Raw genomic sequence first — 21,968 nt, forward strand, 5'->3', positions numbered from 1 at the left:
CGTCTCATTTGTGATGACTTGTAGGACATCTAACAGATGCACAGATCTTATGTGATGACTTGTAGGACATCTAACAGATGCACAGATCTTACTTCTGCAGCAGGCGCAGTCTCTGCTGCAGCTCCTGCGCGGCGTACGGGTTGGAGATGTCCGAGGCGATGCTGGGCGTGGGCTCCTTGGCGCCCCCCGGCCCTCCGGCCAGGTACTGCTGGGAGCCGGAGACGGCTAGGTTAGAGGAGCTCCTCCGGCCGTCTGACAGGCTTCCCCCCACTGCCCCTCCGCTCTGCCCCGTGTCCGGTCCTCCAGGGGGCCTGGCCGGCTCGTCCTGCCCGGGCCGGGGCAGCGGGTCCTGGGCGGACGCCGGGGCGGTGCGGGGGGTGTCGGAGGCCGCGGCCCGCGGAGGCCGGGGAGAGGCGGAGGCACGCAGCGGGGTGGGGCTGGAGGTGCTGGCTTTACGCACCTGCACCGAGGAGGGGGCGGGGTCTGACGAGGAGGCGGACTTGTCCAGGCACAACACCTGGAGGTGAGACGAGAAGCAGAGGAAATGACTGGCTGATGGTTTATTCTAGATCCTTTTGGTGTGAGTTGCTGGGTTTTGGAGATAGAGATGTCTGCCTTCTCTTAAACACAACGGAACTGGATGGCAGTCGGCTTGTGGTAGTCAAAGTGCCAAAAATTTACATTTTAAAACTGTACATTGCTGCTTGCTAGCATGAAACTGCTCACAACAAGATCTGAGGATTATCTTGAGTACCGGGTCATGATTTCTGGAAAGAGACGTTGCCGTTGAGTTTTTCAAATGCATTTTCTCTACAGCCAATAGCTCCAAAACCTGGCAACTCACCCCAAAACGATGTACAGTAGATGGAAGGATCTACAGTAGATGGATCTACAGTAGATGGATCTACAGTAGATGGAAGGATCTACAGTAGATGGAAGGCATCTGGAGTCTTGTTTGTTTACAGCAAATATAGACACTTTTCACCGAATTGTGTGTGAGGCTGTGGTTTAAGAGCCGTTTGAAATTTGAAACCTAGCTGATTTCCTGTCAGCTTGTATTAGCAAACACTGCAACAAGAAGTAATCTAGGGTCAATTTAGAATGTTTATATTGTCAAGTTAAAAGCGTCTATACTAATATAATAATATATGTATATAATGTAATATGTATATAATATATATATAATGATATACTAATATCCTGAAATGAAGTGAGCATGTGGTGACAAGCAGAAAAGCTAAAAGGTGTGCAGGCCGGCTTGGTACCCGGAGAGCCATCTTCATCTTGAGGGTGCAGCTGGGTCCAGAGTTCTTGAGGGGGAAGCGCTGGTTGAGTGTCATGTCCTCGGCCTCCAGCAGGCGGCTCAGAGGCAGCGTCAACGTCCCCAAAGAGCAGTCGTGCTTCTCGTCCTTCACCTAAACACACGGGGGACAAAACCCCGAGGTGAGATGACTGAAGGGGCAGTGAGCAATTAGCCTGGTTCAAACCATCCGGATCCGGGAACTCATTCTGTTTGGTTCTGCGGTTCCGTCTGGACTCCGAGCTGTGCAGTGATTTCAGTGGGTGGGAGTACTTGCGTTGACAGACTCGCAGAACGAAACAGAATGTGAGTTCACGGATCCGGATGGTTTGAAGCAGGCTAGTGATCAACCAGAGATACAGTTATGAAATCAAGGAAATATTAGTTTTCTTGTTCATAGAGAAGCCATCATACCTCAATCTCCAGTTCTTGGCTCTTGGGGTTGTGGATGAGGAAGGTGAAGGCTTCCTCCCACACCGGCTCGTTGGTCTTGTATCTGGTCTGCAGGAGAGACGCGACAGCGAGACGTCAGGAAGAGCGACAGGACAGGGAGACGTCAGGAAGAGAGACAGGACAGGGAGACAATCAGGAGGAGAGACACGACAGGAAGACATCAGGAGGAGAGACACCACAGGGAGACATGAGGAGGAGAGACACCACAGAAAGACACCAGGAGGAGAGACACCACAGGGAGACACCGTAGGGAGACATGAGGAGGAGAGACACCACAGGAAGACATCAGGAGGAGAGACACCACAGGAAGACACCAGGAGGAGAGACGCGACAGGAAGACATCAGGAGGAGAGACACCACAGGGAGACATGAGGAGGAGAGACACCACAGAAAGACACCAGGAGGAGAGACACCACAGGAAGACATCAGGAGGAGAGACACCACAGGGAGACATGAGGAGGAGAGACACCCCAGGAAGACATGAGGAGGAGAGACACCGTAGGGAGACACCGTAGGGAGACATGAGGAGGAGAGACACCACAGGAAGACATCAGGAGGAGAGACACCACAGGAAGACATCAGGAGGAGAGACACCCCAGGAAGACATCAGGAGGAGAGACACCACAGGAAGACATCAGGAGGAGAGACACCACAGAAAGACACCAGGAGGAGAGACACCGCAGGATGACATCAGGGGGAGAGACACCACAGGGAGACATGAGGAGGAGCGACACCCCAGGAAGACATCAGGAGGAGAGACACCACAGGAAGACATCAGGAGGAGAGACACCACAGAAAGACATCAGGAGGAGAGACACCGCAGGATGACATCAGGGGGAGAGACACCGCAGGATGACATCAGGGGGAGAGACACCACAGGGAGACATGAGGAGGAGCGACACCCCAGGAAGACATCAGGAGGAGAGACACCACAGGAAGACATCAGGAGGAGAGACACCACAGGATGACATCAGGGGGAGAGACACCACAGGGAGACATGAGGAGGAGAGACACCATAGGGAGACATGAGGAGGAGAGACACCATAGGGAGACATCAGGAGGAGAGACACCACAGAAAGACATCAGGGGGAGAGACACCACAGGGAGATGTCAGGAGGAGAGACACCACAGGGAGACATGAGGAGGAGAGACACCATAGGGAGACATGAGGAGGAGAGACACCACAGAAAGACATCAGGAGGAGAGACACCACAGAAAGACATCAGGGGGAGAGACACCACAGGGAGATGTCAGGAGGAGAGACGCGACAGGGAGACGTCAAAGGGAAGACTAGCCGCAGCTGTTTTGAGGCTAGAACAGCTTGTTGAACACTGGTCCTGCCAAACACCTGCCAAAATGGCTAGAAAAACTGAGAGACAATCAACCACAGCAAAAGCCAGCATTCATTTGTGACTTTCGTGTCAAGTGGCCACACTGGCTATTGGGTTAAAAATTGCACACACAATTTCTTCTTATTTTCAGGATAGGAAATAAAAATACATTTGTATTTTCAGGATAGTGGTTGGTTTCCTGCCAGATAGGCTGAACAGACATTTGAAACATTACATAGTCCTGAAAGGGCTGAGTAGGTGCCATGAAAAGCACTAAAGACACATTCTGGAAACTTAAACATGTTCTTCATTCCTGAACAGTGTTGGAGGTAATGCGTTACTGTAATCACATTACATTTGTCGGTAACGAGTAGTGTAACGCACTACTTTCCTAAATCCAGACATCACATTCAAGTTACTAATCAAACACTTAAGTCGTTACTTGTGTCACATCAGTTCTTAAATTTTCAGCAGGATCGGCTTTGAATCTGCAGGATTAGAAAACATCCAACGTGCTTTCCTGCATTCGATTGCGCAACACAACAGCTGACTGGAAATACACGTCTTTTTGGTGCTAGCTCGATCCAGACATTACCAATAGACAACAGATAAATCGAGAGCCTACACTAGAATGGATGGGCTGGAGTGACGGGGAGGAGTGACGATCTGTTGAGGTTTAGGCATGAGCAGAGCCGTATAATAGAAGAGTTCCGACATCTCCATTCACTCCAATGGACCAGTTTTTTTCCAGGAAGTAGAAAGTGGAACTCTTGAGTAAAAAAAGCAGCACTGTCGAGTTGCAGCAAAATAGACAGTTTGTGTTGTACTTTGACAGGGTTTTTCATCCCTTGAATCAAATTGTACATTATCAGCTTTATTTTAGCATGCAAAAGTAGCGCGAGACCCATTCCTGGCTGTTCATTGGCTAATGAGTCTCACATTTTGGTCCGCCGCTGATGCCACTCTCTTACTAGAGGACACTAGGCATGAGGAGTGACGATTCATGGGGTCGTCCCTCCAGCCGATCCATTCTATCAGTTGAGGCAGTCAGAAAATGGCAGCGCACGGTCTTTTGACGAGTGGCTTATGCACATACTTTGAATTTGTTGTATGAAAGGACAGGAATGTGACGATAAAGCACCTGGAAAGCCAACATGCTAACAACACAAAGCTAGCAGCTAAAGACCCAGGGACCCGGCTGAGTCGACCTGAGCAGCAGGTAACGTGAAAAGCAGAGATAAACAGGCTTGTTGCATTGTCAGAGGAAATGTTGCAAGTGTACAGTATGCTACTTTTATGGAGGTTCCTCAGAGTTAAAGTTGTAAGTGATTTACGCTATTTTCTGGACAGTTATGCAGTACAGAACACTGTATGCTTTTATTTTGAAGGCAGGCAAAGGAAGTGTTGTGTTGTGTTGATGGTGGAGCGCCTGACACTGTATGTTGGACCCGGGCGTCTCCTGTGATGGCGTCTCATGTGATGTCTCCATTTTATTATTTTGTAATCCTACTGTCAAAGTTCGCCGTCTTTCAGAAACGAAGAACTTGTATATGTCCGCTGTATATATTATTAAGATAGGGATTTGTGCTGATAGAGTATGTGGGCATATGTAGTGTAAGGTGTAATGAGTAAAGTAAAGTAAAGTAAGGGATTACTTTTTTTAAAGTAATGTGTAATATATTACTTTTTTGAGTAATGACCACCAACACTGTTCCTGAACAGCTAACGTTTTAGAGATTTGAGGATTTCATCCACAAGCAGACAAATACAATACTGAATGGGTGACTTAGAGGTGGGGTGGGTGGATTGGGCTCTGGTCTTACCTTACTCTCGAAGGACTTGTGTCCCACAGTGAACTGGACCAAAGGACTGGGGTCGCTGCTCACCTTCTTACCAGACTGTACGAGAAGGAGAAGAAGAGATTTATCAAACAGGACAGACTGACAGCTGCAGACAGCTGCAGAAGCCTCAGGAGACAGACTAACGTTTCTGACATCTGGCAGCTTCACTCCAAAGTAAAATCTGTTACAAACTATTTCAAAGAAGTGTCTACTACTCTGACAAAATTAATTTCCTCGTCAGTAGCTATCTTGAGCTTTATTTACCTTTATTTACTTCATATTGCTGTTTCAGAGGATGTCAAATAAAATCTAAATCTAATCTAAACCGAACATGTCGTTTTTTAGACTGAACTCCTTCATAGGTCTGTAATTCTTACTGCAGTAGAGATTAAGCCCTAATGCGGTTTTGGCATCTTTTTCAGGGAAGTACGATCATACAATTAAGTAATTAAGTAAGACAAATTCTGTAAAGCATACCAAATTAGCCACTGTAAGAGCTTATCATAACAACACCATATCTCCTTTACAGTTTCATTATGATGTTGTATACTGTGTTATAAACGTATACTGTAACTAGAATATAGAGCAATCAAAATTCTGATTTCGATGTTCCATATTTTTGAAATGTGGGTGTTTTTGTGCATGCAAAATGCACAAAATGCAAAATGTGTCACGTTTGAGGGGAAATGATTAAGGGGGAAAGGGCTTTGAGGGAAAGACCTCCTGCCAATCAAATCTCCACAGCCCCGACCATATCATATCATATCATATCATCTCATATATCAGACTGGAAGAAAGGATCAATTATAAGATTAAGAATTGAGAGTTTCAATTGACTTCAGACAACAATGTTGTTATTTACAACACACTGTTAGAGACGGTGGATAGTTTTAGTCGACAAACACAATTAGTAGAGTTAATGATTTCCACAACAGTAGTCAGTAATTGGAATCGACCTGGGAGCCATTTTGAATTCCTGCAGCAGCAACAGCATCTAACTCAACTTCTAATCAGTTTAGACTCAATCTGCAGTTAATCTGAGCAGTTCCATCCCAAAATTAGATACCAGCGATAGAATCATTCCTGATTTCGAAATAAAATGAATTTTGAACTTAAAATTAACAACGTTAAAGCCTTTGGCTACATTGTTGAAGGTGGAATCATCTATATCCTTCTGTGAGATTAATCAGAACAACTAAAAATTTAAACACTTTATGTTTGAAAAACTCTTCATTTGTAGCCTGTGTTTTGGATTGAGATATTAATTTGACTACATTTTACAGTCTTTCATGGTGAACTCTCATAAGCCATGTTGATTTTTTATCTCGCCTGCTCAATGTGAAAAGATGGAACTTACTTTCACATCTTCCTTGAACTCTCTGTGTGGATGCAATTTCTCGCTATGTGGATGACTTTTTGCAGACGATTTTTTTGGGGGGGATGGGGCAGACAGCGGGAAAAAAATAAAACAGGGACGGTGCCATTTGAAACAAATTAATACTAAATTACCTTTAACTCATTGAGTGCCAGCCACTTTTGGAGAACGGACGCTGCCAGTGCCAGAGTTTCAGAGCGTTTTCAGTGATTTCTCGAGGCCCACAGAATATTGTGTGATATTACTATGTAAACACTGAACACGCACAAAGAACGATGAGACTCTATTCTATCATCTGCAAAAAAAAGTTTATTGATCCCATTTTCCGTTCTTTAGTTATGAGCCGGAGAAGATAGCTTGATTTAACCAAAAACAGCCATTTTTTTCTAGAAGCTGAGATAATGAGCCTTTTGTGAAATTAAACATTTCAAGCACATCACTGACTGAAGCTAATCTTTTCTAATGTAGTCACACCTCAAAAATAATTTCCTTCAATAAAACAGTGAAGGCCAGGGAATTTTGTTTGGCAGAATAATATTTTTTAGCTGCAACCAGCAGCGCTGGCCCCTGCGTGCGCTGCTGGTTGCAGCTTCTTGCTGGTCTTGATTTGCTGCTGGTGGGCATCGGATATTCTGGCTTGCGTTTGTCAATCCTGTCCTGCTGTCTGGGTCTGTCTGGGTGTTGTGTGCTGTTCTGCGTGCCCCCCCCCCGCCCCGCCCCGCCTCAACTGCACACTCCTCCTCCGTATGGGAGTGTCTCTGGTGGCTCTCTGCTGAGTTTGCTGTGCACAGTGAAGGGTGCGCGACATCCAGCTTTTTTACAGCGTTCCGCGTGTGTTTGTCACCGGCAACCATGCTTCCAGTTGAGAATAATAACAACTCCACGGCTGATCATGCAGATGTGCTGTCGCAACGGACACGGAGCGGCTCAATTGTGGGAGCAGACTGGCTGCTGCAGGCACAGCTACAGTAACGTATTGCTTCATGCATATCGATGCATACGGATGCGATGCGATTTCCGTTTCCCCAACGACTTCTTCTTTGTTTTTTCCTTGCCTTTCTGTTATCTGGAGAGCACTGTCGCCACCTAAGGGTTCTGTAAAATAGGTTAGACACATTCAATAGCTCCCATATTGTAAGAGGCGATGTAAGAGGCTTAGATCGACATCCCGCCGTCAAAAAACGCAATTGACGACTTTAGTCGTCTTTGGCACTCTACGTCACTATTTGAATTGACGACTAAAGTCGTCATTGGCACTCAATGAGTTAAGATTTAGCATTTTGTAATGCAGTATGCTGTTTATTGTTACAGCGTGTGTGAGTGTGTGTGTGTTGCTTAGGGCTGGGTATCGTTAAAAAAAGTACAATAGCATTACTATTAACTCATTGAGTGCCAGCCACTTTTGGAGAACAGACGCTCCCAGTGCCAGAGTTTCAGAGCGTTTTCAGTGATTTCTCGAGGCCCACAGAATATTGTGTGATATTACTATGTAAACACCGAACACGCACAAAGAACGATGAGACTCTCTTCTATCATCTGCAAAAAAAGTTTATTGATACCATTTTCCGTTCTTTAGTTATGAGCCGGAGAAGATAGGTTGTTTTGAGCAAAAAGACACGTTTCAATTTAGAATCTGAGATATTCAGCCTTTTGTGAAAGGAAGCATTTCAAGCACATCATTGACTCTGAAGCTAATCTTTTCTGATGTAATGACACCTCAAAAATAATTTCCTTCAATAAAAGAGTTAAAACAAAGGAATTTTGTTTGGCCAAATAATATTTTTTAGCTGCAACCAGCAGCGCTGGCCCCTGCGTGCGCAGACCCTACACCTTGTTGCTGGTCTTGATTTACTGCTGGTGGGCATCAGATAGCCTATTCTAGCTTGTTTGCCTGTCTCTGTGCATCGAGCCTGCTGCTGCCTGGGTCTGTGTTTACTGTCAATGGTTGTATGCTGTAGTGCCCTGCGTGCCCAACCCCCCTCCTCCTCCTCCTCCGTGGTGGGAGGAGTGTCTCTGGGGCTCTGCTGTGGTTTGCTCTGCGTTTGCTCTGCACTGAAAGGTGCGCTGCATCCCCCCGCTTTTTCACAGCGTGTCGCCGGCTCCCAGCGCTTCCAGCTGAGAATAATGTAACTTTTCAGAAAGAGGCTGGTGTCGGCAACTAAATCATATGGAGGGGCTATCGCAGCGGACACGGATGGGGCTCAATTGTAGCAGCAGATGACTGCTGTTCACAGGCACAGCTAACGTTATGCTTCATGCATATCGATGCGATTTCCGTTTCCCCATTACTTCTTCTCTCTTTTTTCCTCGCCTTCCTCTAATCTGGAGAGCACTGTCGCCACCTAATGGGTCCCTAAAATAGCTTTTACACATTCAACATCCACCATACTTTCACAGGAGATGGATCTGGCTTTGATGCACGTCCCACCGTCAAAAAACGCAATTGACGAACATACTCGTCCTTGGCACTCAATGAGTTAAAGTGATACTGATACCAATATTTCATTCGATACCTTTTTGTGTAGTATAGAGAGCCAAAGTGAAACGTCACTTCCTGCTTCAGCACTGTACCAGAGATTTTCATGCGCCATTTACTTTCCCAACGTTCAAACCAAACGTTTCAGATATATTTAGAAACAGGAGATTTTTTCGATGTAGTTTTTTTTAATGTTTTGGTCTCTCCTGATTCGAAATATAGCTGAACCGTTTGGTTTGACCAAGTAAAACTTTTTTTTATAAGCATTTAACGAAATGTCTATGGGAAAATAAATAGCGGAAGAAAATCTCTGGTACAGTGCTGAAGCAGGAAGTGACGTTCACTTTGCCTCTCTATAGCCATCATTTTGAACGTTTTGGTGGCATCTTGGCACACTGAACTGCCAACGCTCGACTTCACCATCACAGCCTGCATGGGTTGTGGCTGCTGCAGTCGGCCAATCACGTTGCATAAAATCTAACAATTGGCTGCAAGGAATAGAAACCATACAAATAGTAATGTTTTTCTAGATCTGTGTACAAAAGCATGGAATGCAAGTATCGTTTGACTGGAGAAGTTTCAATACTACAAAGTAGCTACTGGGTTATTTCGGTCGATACATGGCTTAAAGGTATCGGATAGCGATACCCAGCCCTCGTGATGCTACTGTGTTACTGCATCCCTCCTGTATCTACGGGTGTTTTTCGTTACCATGGTTACCTTGAGCGACTTTCTGACTGAGGCCTTCTTCAGCCCCTGCTGGTTGAACTCTAACGGATTGTGCTTTGATTTTCCCCCAGGGACAAGGCAGGAGAGAGCAAACACACACACACACACACACACACACACAAACAAACATACATGTGCGCCGCGCACACGCACACAGACACACACAGCAGCAGGTTATTAAGGAGAGGAGGAGCATGCAGGGAGGAAGAGGAGATGACCACACCACACGAGACAAAAACACAACATGGTTAATGTCAATCCCCAATTAAACCTGGACACAAAAACACCACAACGTTATGAAAGGGACTGTTCACCCCCAAATCTAAAATACATATTTTTTCCTCTCACCTGTAGGGCTATTTATCCATCTAATGTAGATTGTTTTGGTGTGAGTTGCCGGGTTTTGGAGACATCGGCCGTAACTAGTTTCTTTTAGTAGTAGTTCGGTTGGAAAATAGTTCCTGCATGAAACTGCTAACTTCTGGTAGCATTAGCTGCTGCTAGCTAGCTGCGTGTAGTTCGCTCCAAGGAAAATAGTCCCTGCATAAAACTGCTCACGACAAGGTCTGTGGATTATCTTGAGTAACCTAGCCGGGTCATGATTTCTGGAAAGAGACATTGCTGTTGAGTTTTTTTGTTGTTGCACTTTGCAGTTCCACTGTACTCGAGAGATGGCAGACATCTTCACGGCTGACATCTCCAAAACTCGTCAACTCACACCAAAATGATCGAGATGGATAAATAACACTACTGGTAAGAGGAAACATGTATTATTGATTTTGGGGTGAAATGTCCCTTTAAGACAGTCTGATGAGAATCAAGAGAATCCAGATCAGAGGGAAGAATCAATCAATTCTGATCAAGGAGATGCTGAGATGAATTTATGAATGAGGAGTTGTGGTGTTAATTGAATGAGGAGTTGTGGTGTTAATTGAATGAGGAGCTGTGGTGATAATTGATGTTAATTGGGGGACATGGCTTTCAGGTGTTTAGCTGAAAAACACTTGCAATCCAGATGGATGAACATCACACTCAGAGGATGAATAATTCAGTGTTACAGATATCAAGAATAAGCTGCACAGCAAACCAAGGCATTTCATTAACCATAAAGTCAACTGGCAATAGAACATAAAACTTCTTGACTGGATGTGATGTTGGTGCAGGCCGGGTATTTGATATAATGCATGCTAACAGAAGACTGGGTCATAATAGCATCCCTCTATCTGAACATTATTCTTCACATCAACAGAACGCTATAAATATGTGTGTATCGGACCTGAACCACAACAGTTTCCATTCTTTTCCAGACATTTTTTTCCAAATTCCCCAAAATTTCAAGATGTGGAAATGATCAAATACATTTTTTATATTTTTTCCACACCTGCGTAGGAACCAGATGATAATCTGATAATCGAGTTTTTCCAAATTTGCTAATGTCGGAAGTATACTATTACTAATGTTACCTAAGGAGAGGGAACCGTGTGCTGCCCCCTGGTGGCAGAGCTAGTAAGTAAGTAAATCAGTATTATACAGCACTGAGGTTCCAAAGTGCTTTATACCAAAGAGACCTCAAAAGGGCAACACAGGCTGCTCAGCACAGAGCTCTTTTGGACAGATCATGGGAGATATTCTAGTGTTTTTCCACCTTTTAGCCCATTTACTGCTCTGCTCACACAGGCCATTTCTTAACCCATTGATACCTGATGCAGCATTTGTGTGTGTATCCCTTTAAGACCGCGAACCACGTGACGCGTCAAAGGGATACACACACAAATGAGGGATATACACGCAAATGCTGCATCAGGTATCAATGGGTTAAAGCACAACATACTCTTTTAGATTTCACATCATGGAATGACATCACTGGTCCACAACTTAACACAAATCAAGTCTGACATTACTGTCAAACCAAATGAATGTCAAAATGGAATGAATGCAAAACAGTTTACAGTTTTTGGATCTGCGTGCAAAATAAATCAGATGTGTTTTACAGTGAAGTTGGCTCTTCTGAATGTGACAGGTAACCAGTGCAGAGAGGCTGCACAGGAGATGAGAGCCTGGGTGAAGGAGCAGGGAAACCCTGAACACAGTGGCAGGCAGACGGAGGGAGAGGAATCAACAGTCAAAATGCATTCCTCCCTCCATTTCCTCTTTAAAGGAATTAGCCATATCTGGGTCCAACAGTGTTTAGGAATAATTCTTCATGCTTGTTTTATCCTTCTTAGGGGACCAGATGGGTGGAGTTTGCCACATCCTGACCATTCAAATTATGTCATGTGAGGCGTTAACAAAAGAAGAGTACACTAAAGAGCTTTTCCTGTGATTGTCTCAACTTTCCGTTAAGTATGTTGCCTTTAGTGGCAAAACCCCACCCATCGGGGACATAATGAACATAAAACAAACAGAGAAAATAATTTCAAATATTATTTGGCCGACAGCTGGTTTCCTCCGCTGGTGGCGCTGGCCGAGGGCAAATTCAATATTGTTATCATCTTTTTGGGGGAGAAATTTTGTAGCATCAATATTGAGTATTAGCGCTGTCGAGAATTTTTCTTATTGAAACCAGTATTTTCTTTTTCCAGAGAATGTTTTAGGTCGCTTTCACATATAAGCTGTTTAGTCCACTTTAAACGCGCCAGAGTTTGTTTCCTCGGATAGTCCGCTTCCTTTGGGGTGGTGTGAACGCACGAATGAACTCTGGGGCGAAACAAACAAGCAAACTCTGGTCCGCTTGAAAACATGGGTCTCGGTTTCGCTTCCAAGTGAACCCTGGCGCGGTTCGTTTGTTGTGTGAGAGCAAACCAGACTAAACACAAGAGCAAATAGGAAGCGCCAGTGCATCATGAGTAGAAGACGGTAGAAGGGAGCAAAACAAACACTACGGCGCGCATACGTGTACAGTACCTGCACGCCGTGTGACGTACGCCGTCATAACAACACGTATCTCAACAGCTGACTTGCCTTCTCATTCGGTACTGCCTCGCTCGTCTCAACTGCAGAATGAAATGTTCAACAGCTTGCTGCCTCTTCTGCTGCTCATATTGGGCACATCCTTGTCAAATATTTATTTGATAGTAACACCAAAGTAAAACCAGAAATCCCAATATCGCAGGTGGTGTTGCTCCATGGTTTGTGTTTTGCGGATTCACTTGTGTTGTTCAGTCAGCCCTCATCCAGGCAAGAAGCCTGCTGAAGAGAGGATAGATTTCCCTTCTCTATTCTGTCCAATAGATGAGTGACTGTTTCGACCACATTGTTCAGAAAGTTTGGTGTTTGTGACAAATTGTTGTGTGAAAGTGAACCAGACCAAATGAAAATAGCAACAATGTTGCAACTTCACCCGCCCGAATCGCACCGAGTCCACCAGCTTATATGTGAAAGAGACCTTAGTGCAATTGATCTAACTGGATTGTGAAAACATTAATTACAGCATTAATGTGCTTTCTTCAACAAATCAGTCATTCGTCAAAAGAGCGAAGGAAGGATGCTTTTGAGAGTTCCTGAAAGAAAACTCCTGGCTTTTGCTTCCTCGTGTTCGGTTCTGTTTTTTTCTGCCACGTTCCCCATCTTTTCCGTCAGTCAAACTAACAAACAACATTCAGAACAAACCAAATGTAGATATTTAACCCGTACACAAGCTGGTGGGCAGCATGCTCATCAGGCTCAAAGGTTCACCCTTTGTTCTTGCTTTTATAAAAACCAAACACAATCATAACTCGACAGGATGCAGAAAACAGCCGGCGGACTCACAAATAAGGTCCTATAGAGAGAGGCGGTGTTCTCACAAAACACCAGGCCCGCCGCCCGCCTCTCCTTTAAGTAGCCAGAGCCCAAGTCCCCCTCGAAGACGCTCTTCAGAGGGAGGAGGTGCAGAGGAGACAAGCAGAGAAGGAGAAGAAGAAGAAGAAGAAGAGGCTGAAAAGAGACATGTGAGGTCTACACTGCAGATCCATACCAAGAACAAACTTCTAAAGAATCAGGTTGATAATGCTAGAAGATACCAGACAAGACAACCTCAGCTTCTTTTTTCATCTTAAAGGTAGTATTAGTAACATGTTAGCCTTGTAAAAGCATCATGAGCACGTTAACTCACATTCTGTTTCACTCCATGGATCAGTCTGGACTTATAGTTGTCCACATCCATTTCCAGAAATTACAATGTAACCGGGCCAATCAGGGATGCCACTGGCATAACAGTAATGGTGTGTGTGTGTATATATATGTATATGTGTATGTATATATATGTATATGTGTATGTACTGTATGTATGTATGTATGTATGTATATGTATATGTGTATGTATGTATGTATGTATGTATGTATGTATATATATATATATATTATAATTACTGTAAATAAAATCGGCCTTTAGCAGATGGTGAAAGGAGAGAAATCACATCCTCATGTTGATCCGCTTCACATGAGGGGAGGGCGGGCAGGAAAAGCAACTGGGCTTATGGGAAATGTAGTCTTAATGTAGAGAAACGATTGAACAAACAATACTACTGCTGTGAGATAGAGGAGACAACCAACCATTTGTTTACAGTAATTATACCAAGATATCACAATTAATTTGACAATGACTGCTGCTTAAAAATTCTACAAGTAGAACTTTTAAAGAATCGGTTTTGTGCTCAAATGCACATCTTAACTTGAATGATCTTCTATTCTTACAAATGATGTGTCTATGGAGATCTATGGCTGTATTGTATGTAGCTGTGATTTAATATACATTTTATTTTACTGCTATGACTGTCATGCTAATCATCATTCAAGTTCAAGTTTATTTTTGCACAATTTACACAATTTGCAATAGCAAGAAGCAACAGGAGTAGAGCACTGAGTCTCTGGGTGCAATATCTATGTGTTCCCTACCCCTGTTATGCATATAAGAGTAGCATACTGTAGGATCTTTGAAAAACATTGTTTGTAACAAAGCAAAGGACACAGTCTCTATGAGAAAATAATTGATGGTGAAGAAGCATGAGCAGAGAAGCAGGCAGGACAGCGGAGAAGAGGGAGTCTGTGGTGAACCTGCTGGACCAGACAGTAGTAACAGGCAGGGCAAGGAACCTGGAACTGTTACCTCTAGTTACATTCACTGGTTCAAACATGACCTGGAACGGCTGGCTGACTTACCGGCAGGTTCCGGGCTGAGTCCAGGAAGACGACCAGCAGGGCGGAGGACAGGCCGTCGTTGGCGTGGCCGCGATCCGCCTTGATGCTCGTCAACGCCTGCCGAGAAGAAATAGATCCGTTAAAAATATTTTGAATACTTCTTTACAACATGCAAAAACATTTCCACAAAGTAGAATACATTTAATTTGACAATACAATAAAGTAAAGTAATGTGTTAAAACTCTTAAAAAACTCAAAATAGCAAATGAGACAGAAAAAATAATATATTGATATATATTTTGTGTAGTTCTATATAATGTAACTTGCAAAACACATTTCCACACATTAGAAAGATTATGTGACATTTTGAATATTTGTTGGCTATATTTCATCACTAGGAAGTCATATAAAAACCCTTAATAATTCATGTAATTATAATCAAGTCAGTAATGAATAATAATGATAATGAGGAAATAATGAACTAAATTTCATCAGATCCCCCCCCCCCCCCCCCCCCACCAATGTGAGATGATGTTCAGATCGATCAAGATCGGTGTAGCATGGTTCAAATGCAAAGTATAGTTCCAGTTATACTTGATAGTATAACTGGAACACACACACACTCTCTCACTCTCACACACACACACACACACACACACACACACACACACACACACACACACACACACACACACACACACACACACACACACACACACACACAAATAATAATTTTCATTATATAATGTATGCTGTTTTGGAAATGATCTGTTTAAGTCAATCTATGTGTGTAAGTGCAGCGTGTGGTACCTGGTCCAGCATGTCTGCTGTGGGCAGCAGAGACAGCCACTCTAGTTTGAGATGCAGTTTTCCTGTGGCCACGTCATCCATCACAAACCACTGCAAACACAGTTCAGTTTCATCATTAATAACACCAACATATTTATACACAACTTTAACCAGTGCAAACACAGTCCAGTGTCATCATTAATAACGTCAACATATTTATACACAACTTTAACCAGTGCAAACACAGTCCAGTGTCATCATTAATAACGTCAACATATTTATACACAACTTTAACCAGTGCAAACACAGTCCAGTTTCATCATTAATAACGTCAACATATTTATACACAACTTTAACCAGTGCAAACACAGTCCAGTTTCATCATTAATAACGCCAACATATTTATACACAACTTTAACCAGTGCAAACACAGTCCAGTTTCATCATTAATAACGCCAACATATTTATACACAACTTTAACCAGTGCAAACACAGTCCAGTTTCATTTAATAACACCAACATATTTATACACAACTTTAACCAGTGCAAACACAGTCCAGTTTCATCATTAATAACGTCAACATATTTATACACAACTTTAACCAGTGCAAACACAGTCCAGTTTCATCATTAATAACGCCAACATATTTATACACAACTTTAACCAGTGCAAACACAGTCCAGTTTCATCATTAATAACGTCAACATATTTATACACAACTTTAACCAGTGCAAACACAGTCCAGTTTCATCATTAATAACGCCAACATATTTATACACAACTTTAACCAGTGCAAACACAGTCCAGTTTCATCATTAATAACGTCAACATATTTATACACAACTTTAACCAGTGCAAACACAGTCCAGTTTCATCATTAATAACGTCAACATATTTATACACAACTTTAACCAGTGCAAACACAGTCCAGTGTCATCATTAATAACACCAACATATTTATACACAACTTTAACCAGTGCAAACACAGTCCAGTGTCATCATTAATAACGTCAACATATTTATACACAACTTTAACCAGTGCAAACACAGTCCAGTGTCATCATTAATAACACCAACATATTTATACCCAACTTTAACCAGTGCAAACACAGTCCAGTGTCATCATTAATAACACCAACATATTTATACACAACTTTAACCAGTGCAAACACAGTCCAGTGTCATCATTAATAACGCATAAGAAGGTTATGGGTTTGACTCTCCTCCTCGGTCCTTTCTGTTTGGAGTTTGCATGTTCTCCATTTGTTTGTGTGGGTTTCTGCCAGGTGCTCCGGTTTCCTCCCACAGTCTAAAGATATGTTGTGTTTGTCTAGTATCATAATGCAATCTAGTAAAATGTGTAGTATGTATATGATGTATGTAACCTATGTTGTGTGTAGTTATATGATGTACACAGTAATATATGACTGTGATTATGCTGTGTAAAGCCGTTCGAGACATGCTTATGTGATAAGGGGCAGTGGTGGCCTAACGGTTAGAGAAGGGAGCTTGTGACCGGAAGGTCATCGGTTCGATCCCCGGGACCGGCAGGATAAATCTGGGTGGGGAAAGTGAAAAGGCAGCGCTTGGCCCTCCCTCATTACCACCACTGAGGTGCCCTTGAGCAAGGCCCTTAACCTCAACTGCTCCAGTGGAGCTGATCAGTGGCCAGCAGATCAGACTGCGGATGTACTGGTCAGCTTCCAGGTATGAATGTGTGTGTGAATGTGAACAGAGCACTACTGAAAAAGAGAGCATTACTGCTAGTCAGACTTCCCCTGTATACATAAAAAAATAAAAAAATAAAATAAAATAAACATAACTGAGCGGAACTGAATTCAGTGGGCTAGAAAATGCACAGAAATAAGATTGAGAGAAGAAGAGATGCAGATTACCTCATCAACCTTCTGTTCCTTCTGGAGCTCGGCCATGTCGATCATCAGACTGCAACACAAGTCACAAGAAGACAAAACTGACCAACTCATCATAAGTGAGCGTGTCTGGATAAGTTACAGCGCGGAGGCAGATTGTCTACTTTGTAAAGGCCTTTCAGACGACTGACTGGGAGTTAATGGAAATGAAATCCTGACGCACTCAGCCTGGCTCGTTAAATCCTGACTCGCTCAGCCTGGTTCGTTAAATCCTGACGCACTCAGCCTGGCTCCTTAAATCCTGACGCGCTCAGCCTGGCTCGTTATATCCCGATGCGCTCAAACTGGCTCAAAATCTCATTATATAAGGCGGGAGATGTTTGCGAAGAAATCTCGTCTGATTGTGTGATATGTGATGCGTGGAAAAGTCACTCGATAAGCTTGGAAGTAAATGAGTAAACTCAGTAAATAACTGTGCAATATATGACTTATAGCCTTGTTTACAATCCAGCATGGCTTACATATACTTATACTGTACATAGATATACAATTGTTTTTTTCTTAGATAGTATTTATGACAGTTTACACCACACTTAGCCTATTATTGTAAACTTGTAAATAACAGTTCATCTGTTTAAATGTACCTCTGTCAACTCACTGTCCTTGTTTGTTTTACCTTGTAACTATGCACACTGAGAGCAACGTAAACTGGAGTCAAATTCCTTGTATGTCTACATACTTAGCCAATAAAGCTGATTCTGGTTCTGAACTGATGCATCTATATACATGGACAGTGTACAGTATATTCACTATCAATAATATAGTTTATTATACGCTAAGTATTAAGGACCTGTACTGTGTGTCAGTATGTGCTCTGAAACTGTTCTAAGTCGCCAATATCCACCAAATCCTGCCCAAATACTATACTTAGACATGAGTAGATATATGGTAAAGAACATTAAAATGTGTGGAATACTACGACAGGTAACAGGAGTCACTCCACTAAATGTCTGTAACCATAGTAAAGTTGACTTCAGACCAATATGGCGGCTACCATCACCTTCAGTTTCAGTTTACTTCAGTTTTCAGTCAATTTATCCACAAGATCTTAATAAGCCATCACTGACCGCAGCGTCATTTTCACTTTTCACAGTACCTTCCCAAGAAGTCGTCTTTATCTGTGTCTTCATCAAACAGCTCGATCTCAAGCTGCTGTGTGCCTGCGTGTTCGTACACCAAGGCCTGCAATAAAAACAACACATTTCATTCATATTATCTTCAACCACACTAAACATTAGGGTTGTCAAAATAATCGATACTATCGAAAAGTATCAATACAACATTTTTGAAATACGGTACATACAACACTCATTTGCAACAGTTTCAATACCAACAATGCTTTATCTTAATGAAAAATCACTGATTTTTCCCTCCCTATCATTGGTGGGTATCTGTTGCTTCAACAAGCTCAACATGTTTTGATAGGCTGATGGCTAGAGCATGGGTAGCCTGCTGTCAGTGCAAAGTTGTAATGACTTTTATCGGGCCTAGATTATGGAGAAGTGTGCCTCTGTCCGTCCATCTGTCTAACTTTATTTTTGATGTGTCGTCATCACGTGGTATCGACTCGAGTATCGATATTTTCCTGGGTATCGAAGTAGAAATTCTAGTATTGTGACATCCCTACTAAACATGAAGGATGAGAGGATGAGAGGATTTCTCTCTGCTGAACAGTTTGAGTGGATTTTCCATGATAGGAATATACTGATGTTTTGGCAAATATAAAATCCATAACACATTGTTTAAAGCTGAATTTGCACATATAGATTATGTGGGGAAGTAACTATTGAATTACACATTTGCAAAGGATTATAACAGCGCTGACATTACTTAAATGTCTTGGATCCTGAGGTATAGGGTCAATATATTTGACAATTTGTCACTTTAAGAATGAGCACAGCCAAACATTACATTTTGTGTGAAGAAAAAAGAAGGAGAAATTACATCTTAAATGAGAATTGGAGACACAATGGATTTGAGTTTTCAGTCACAGTTATGGTGTGTGTGTGTGTGTGTGTGTGTGTGTGTGTGTGTGTGTGTGTAGTCTCGCTGGCCAGCCTCCTCTCCCTTCCGTCCGAGGAGTCTGGCGCCGCAGGTCTCCATAACTGGGATAAACCCTCCCCTGCTCTACTCTGCTCTCCCATTGGAGGCGTCGGTTTCCGCGGCTTCCGCTCCCTCCTCCCTGTGTGTTGCTGTAAATAGTCCCCTGCCGCCTCAGGGAAAACAACAACGCTAACTAGCTAGCAAGCTAATGGCAGAAACCTACACGCTAGCTCGTTGCTACATGCTGAAAACAGCAAGTTGGATTGTTTGAAACTATTTTTCAAGGGCACTGCCGCTAAGCGCCGCCCATCGCAATCCCACTATGGAGACCTGCGGCGCCAGACGGAAGGGAGAGGAGGCTGGCCAGCGAGACTACAGTTATGGAGACATCCCAGGCTCAATAAACATATATAACTATGCACCAATGCCTCCTCATCCTTGTTGTGTCAACACATTGACAGACTAAAATTAAGACATTTTCTGCATATTTTCTATTTGATTTTAGTTTGTTTTGTAAGTAGACAATTTCGTTTGAGTGCACTGTCAGTCATATGAACAGAGATTTATATTTCCATGTCCGTAGTCATGCCAACCCCTACTACTGCACCTTTAGAATAAAGTGCTTGTAGTTGTGCTTTTGGTACGGACAGTCCAGACGTCTCTCACCTCGTACACCTCGTTCCACTTGGGGTGCACGGTCTCGTGGATGACCTTGCTCTGGAACAGCTGGTTGCCGATCTGGATGACGCCGTAGGGGTCGGACTTGCCTTTGATCAGCCCTCCCAGGAACTTGTCCTTCCCCAGCAGGTCCTGGGCCTCCAGGAAGTGGATCCGCAGCACACCCTGAGGGGACAGACCGACCACAGAGAGCGTCAGACACGCCCTGTGAGGGGACAGACTGACCACAGAGAGCATCAGACATGCCCTGTGAGGGGACAGACTGACCACAGACAGTGTCAGACACGCCCTGTGAGGGGACAGACTGACCACAGAGAGAGTCAGACACGCCCTGTGAGGGGACAGACCCACCACATAGAGCATCAGACATGCTCTGCGAGGGGCGAGACTGACACCAACTCCCAAGCTATCTAATTAATGTTCGCTATCTAACCTGTAGGGATGCACTGATATGAAAGGTTTGGCCAATACGATAACTGATATTATGATATGCATACTTTCTACGGATTATTGTTATTATTGGGTTTCTGAGGTAGAGCCCAAGCATAAGTCCAGATAAGGTTTCTTGTCTCTACCTGCACATTGTTTTGTTGTCTTCGTTTTGTCTGTTTCTGATTTTAAATGTGCACTGGATCACCTAAATCAGGGGTCTGAAACTCATGGCCCGCGGGCCGGCGCCCCCTGTGTGGCCCGTGATGGAATTGCAAAAAAAAAGTACAATGCATCTGAACGCAACATGCAAGATACCCGCTGAATAAGTTTCCAAATGTTCATCTCATTCTGGCCAATACTCCACTTCTGTTATATGTTATATCGTCTGTCCAGAAAAAAAAGTCACTTAAGCAACATCAGCCTTTCAGCCAACACAGTGGCAGAGCGGATTACTGAGCTGTCAAGTGACATTTATGATCAGTTCTAATTCTAGCTGGAGTTCCAAGGGACAGTTGAAAATTAACACTGCCTAATTTAGTAATGTGCATTGTCCCTAAAAAAAGAAAACAAAGTCCCTCAAATAAACGAATAAATTGTTAATGTAAAAAATAGATTGTCCCTCAAATAAATGAATATATATATATATTTTTTAATACATGAAGTGGCCGCCTTGTGACAAGACTGGACACTCAGCGGCCCCCAGGTAATTTGAGTTTGAGACCCCTGACCTAAATGGATTGGAAGTTTAATTAAACCGTCATTAATGTCTTGCTTGCACCTGTGTTACTTCCTGCCTTTTAGACACAAAATGGTTGAATTGGGTGGGCAGTGAAAAAGTGTTCACCTTGATGTAATAGTGGAGCAGATTAAATGCACTTTTTAAAGTAAGATCGTTCACATCACAAGTGGAAAGAACGAAGTACCAACATTGGCACAAATACTCCTTAGTTCCTTTGATAAAACCTATTAGCCAGCTGAAACAGTGTGCTGCCATTAGTGTCTTCCTGCATCTCTGTAAAAAACGTTAAGTTTAGAAGCCACAATATTGTTATAATATCAACAACTAGACAACAGATATCAACAGCTGCTGGTATTATCGGCGGGGTTTTGAGCCTGCCGAACACTTAGTTAACAAATGTAGCTAACGGTTAACAGGTAGCTAACGCCAGAGGCTAACTCTAGCTTACTGCAGTGATTCCCAAACTGCGGGTCGCGGCCCACTAGTGGGTCATGGAGGTACTGCAGGTGGGCCGCGAGTGGTCTTCCAACACTCCCGATTTTCGTGGGTAATCAAATGGCTTTTGCAGGGTCATTTTTAAAGCTACATCCTGTTATCAGAAACTAGAAGACCTAAGGCATCTATTGCTACCAAGCAATATATGCTAGCTTGTCGGGAAGGGGGCTAAATAATGTCCAAACATAGGTTAAATTTGGGCGAGGGAAAACCATTTCAAAAGGGTTCCTTGTCAAG

At 43.3% G+C, this 21,968-nt stretch overlaps 1 protein-coding gene across 1 annotated transcript in view; it reads right to left on the reverse strand.

Annotated features, from left to right (window-relative positions):
* Nucleotides 1-21,968, reverse strand: part of LOC310792188 (extended synaptotagmin-2-like) — a gene marked incomplete at its 5' end in the record, with an annotated part of 95,671 nt that overhangs the window by 9,888 nt on the left and 63,815 nt on the right. The window contains 9 exons of the mRNA XM_083653917.1: nucleotides 93-517; nucleotides 1,266-1,415; nucleotides 1,715-1,801; nucleotides 4,908-4,982; nucleotides 14,645-14,740; nucleotides 15,434-15,523; nucleotides 17,309-17,357; nucleotides 18,441-18,526; nucleotides 20,054-20,230. Coding sequence (XP_083510043.1) covers nucleotides 93-517; nucleotides 1,266-1,415; nucleotides 1,715-1,801; nucleotides 4,908-4,982; nucleotides 14,645-14,740; nucleotides 15,434-15,523; nucleotides 17,309-17,357; nucleotides 18,441-18,526; nucleotides 20,054-20,230 — 1,235 coding nt within the window. The remainder of the gene's footprint in view (nucleotides 1-92; nucleotides 518-1,265; nucleotides 1,416-1,714; nucleotides 1,802-4,907; nucleotides 4,983-14,644; nucleotides 14,741-15,433; nucleotides 15,524-17,308; nucleotides 17,358-18,440; nucleotides 18,527-20,053; nucleotides 20,231-21,968) is intronic.

Source organism: Poromitra crassiceps (assembly GCF_964638095.1).
Source record: "Poromitra crassiceps genome assembly, chromosome: 17".
NCBI lineage: Eukaryota > Metazoa > Chordata > Actinopteri > Beryciformes > Melamphaidae > Poromitra > Poromitra crassiceps.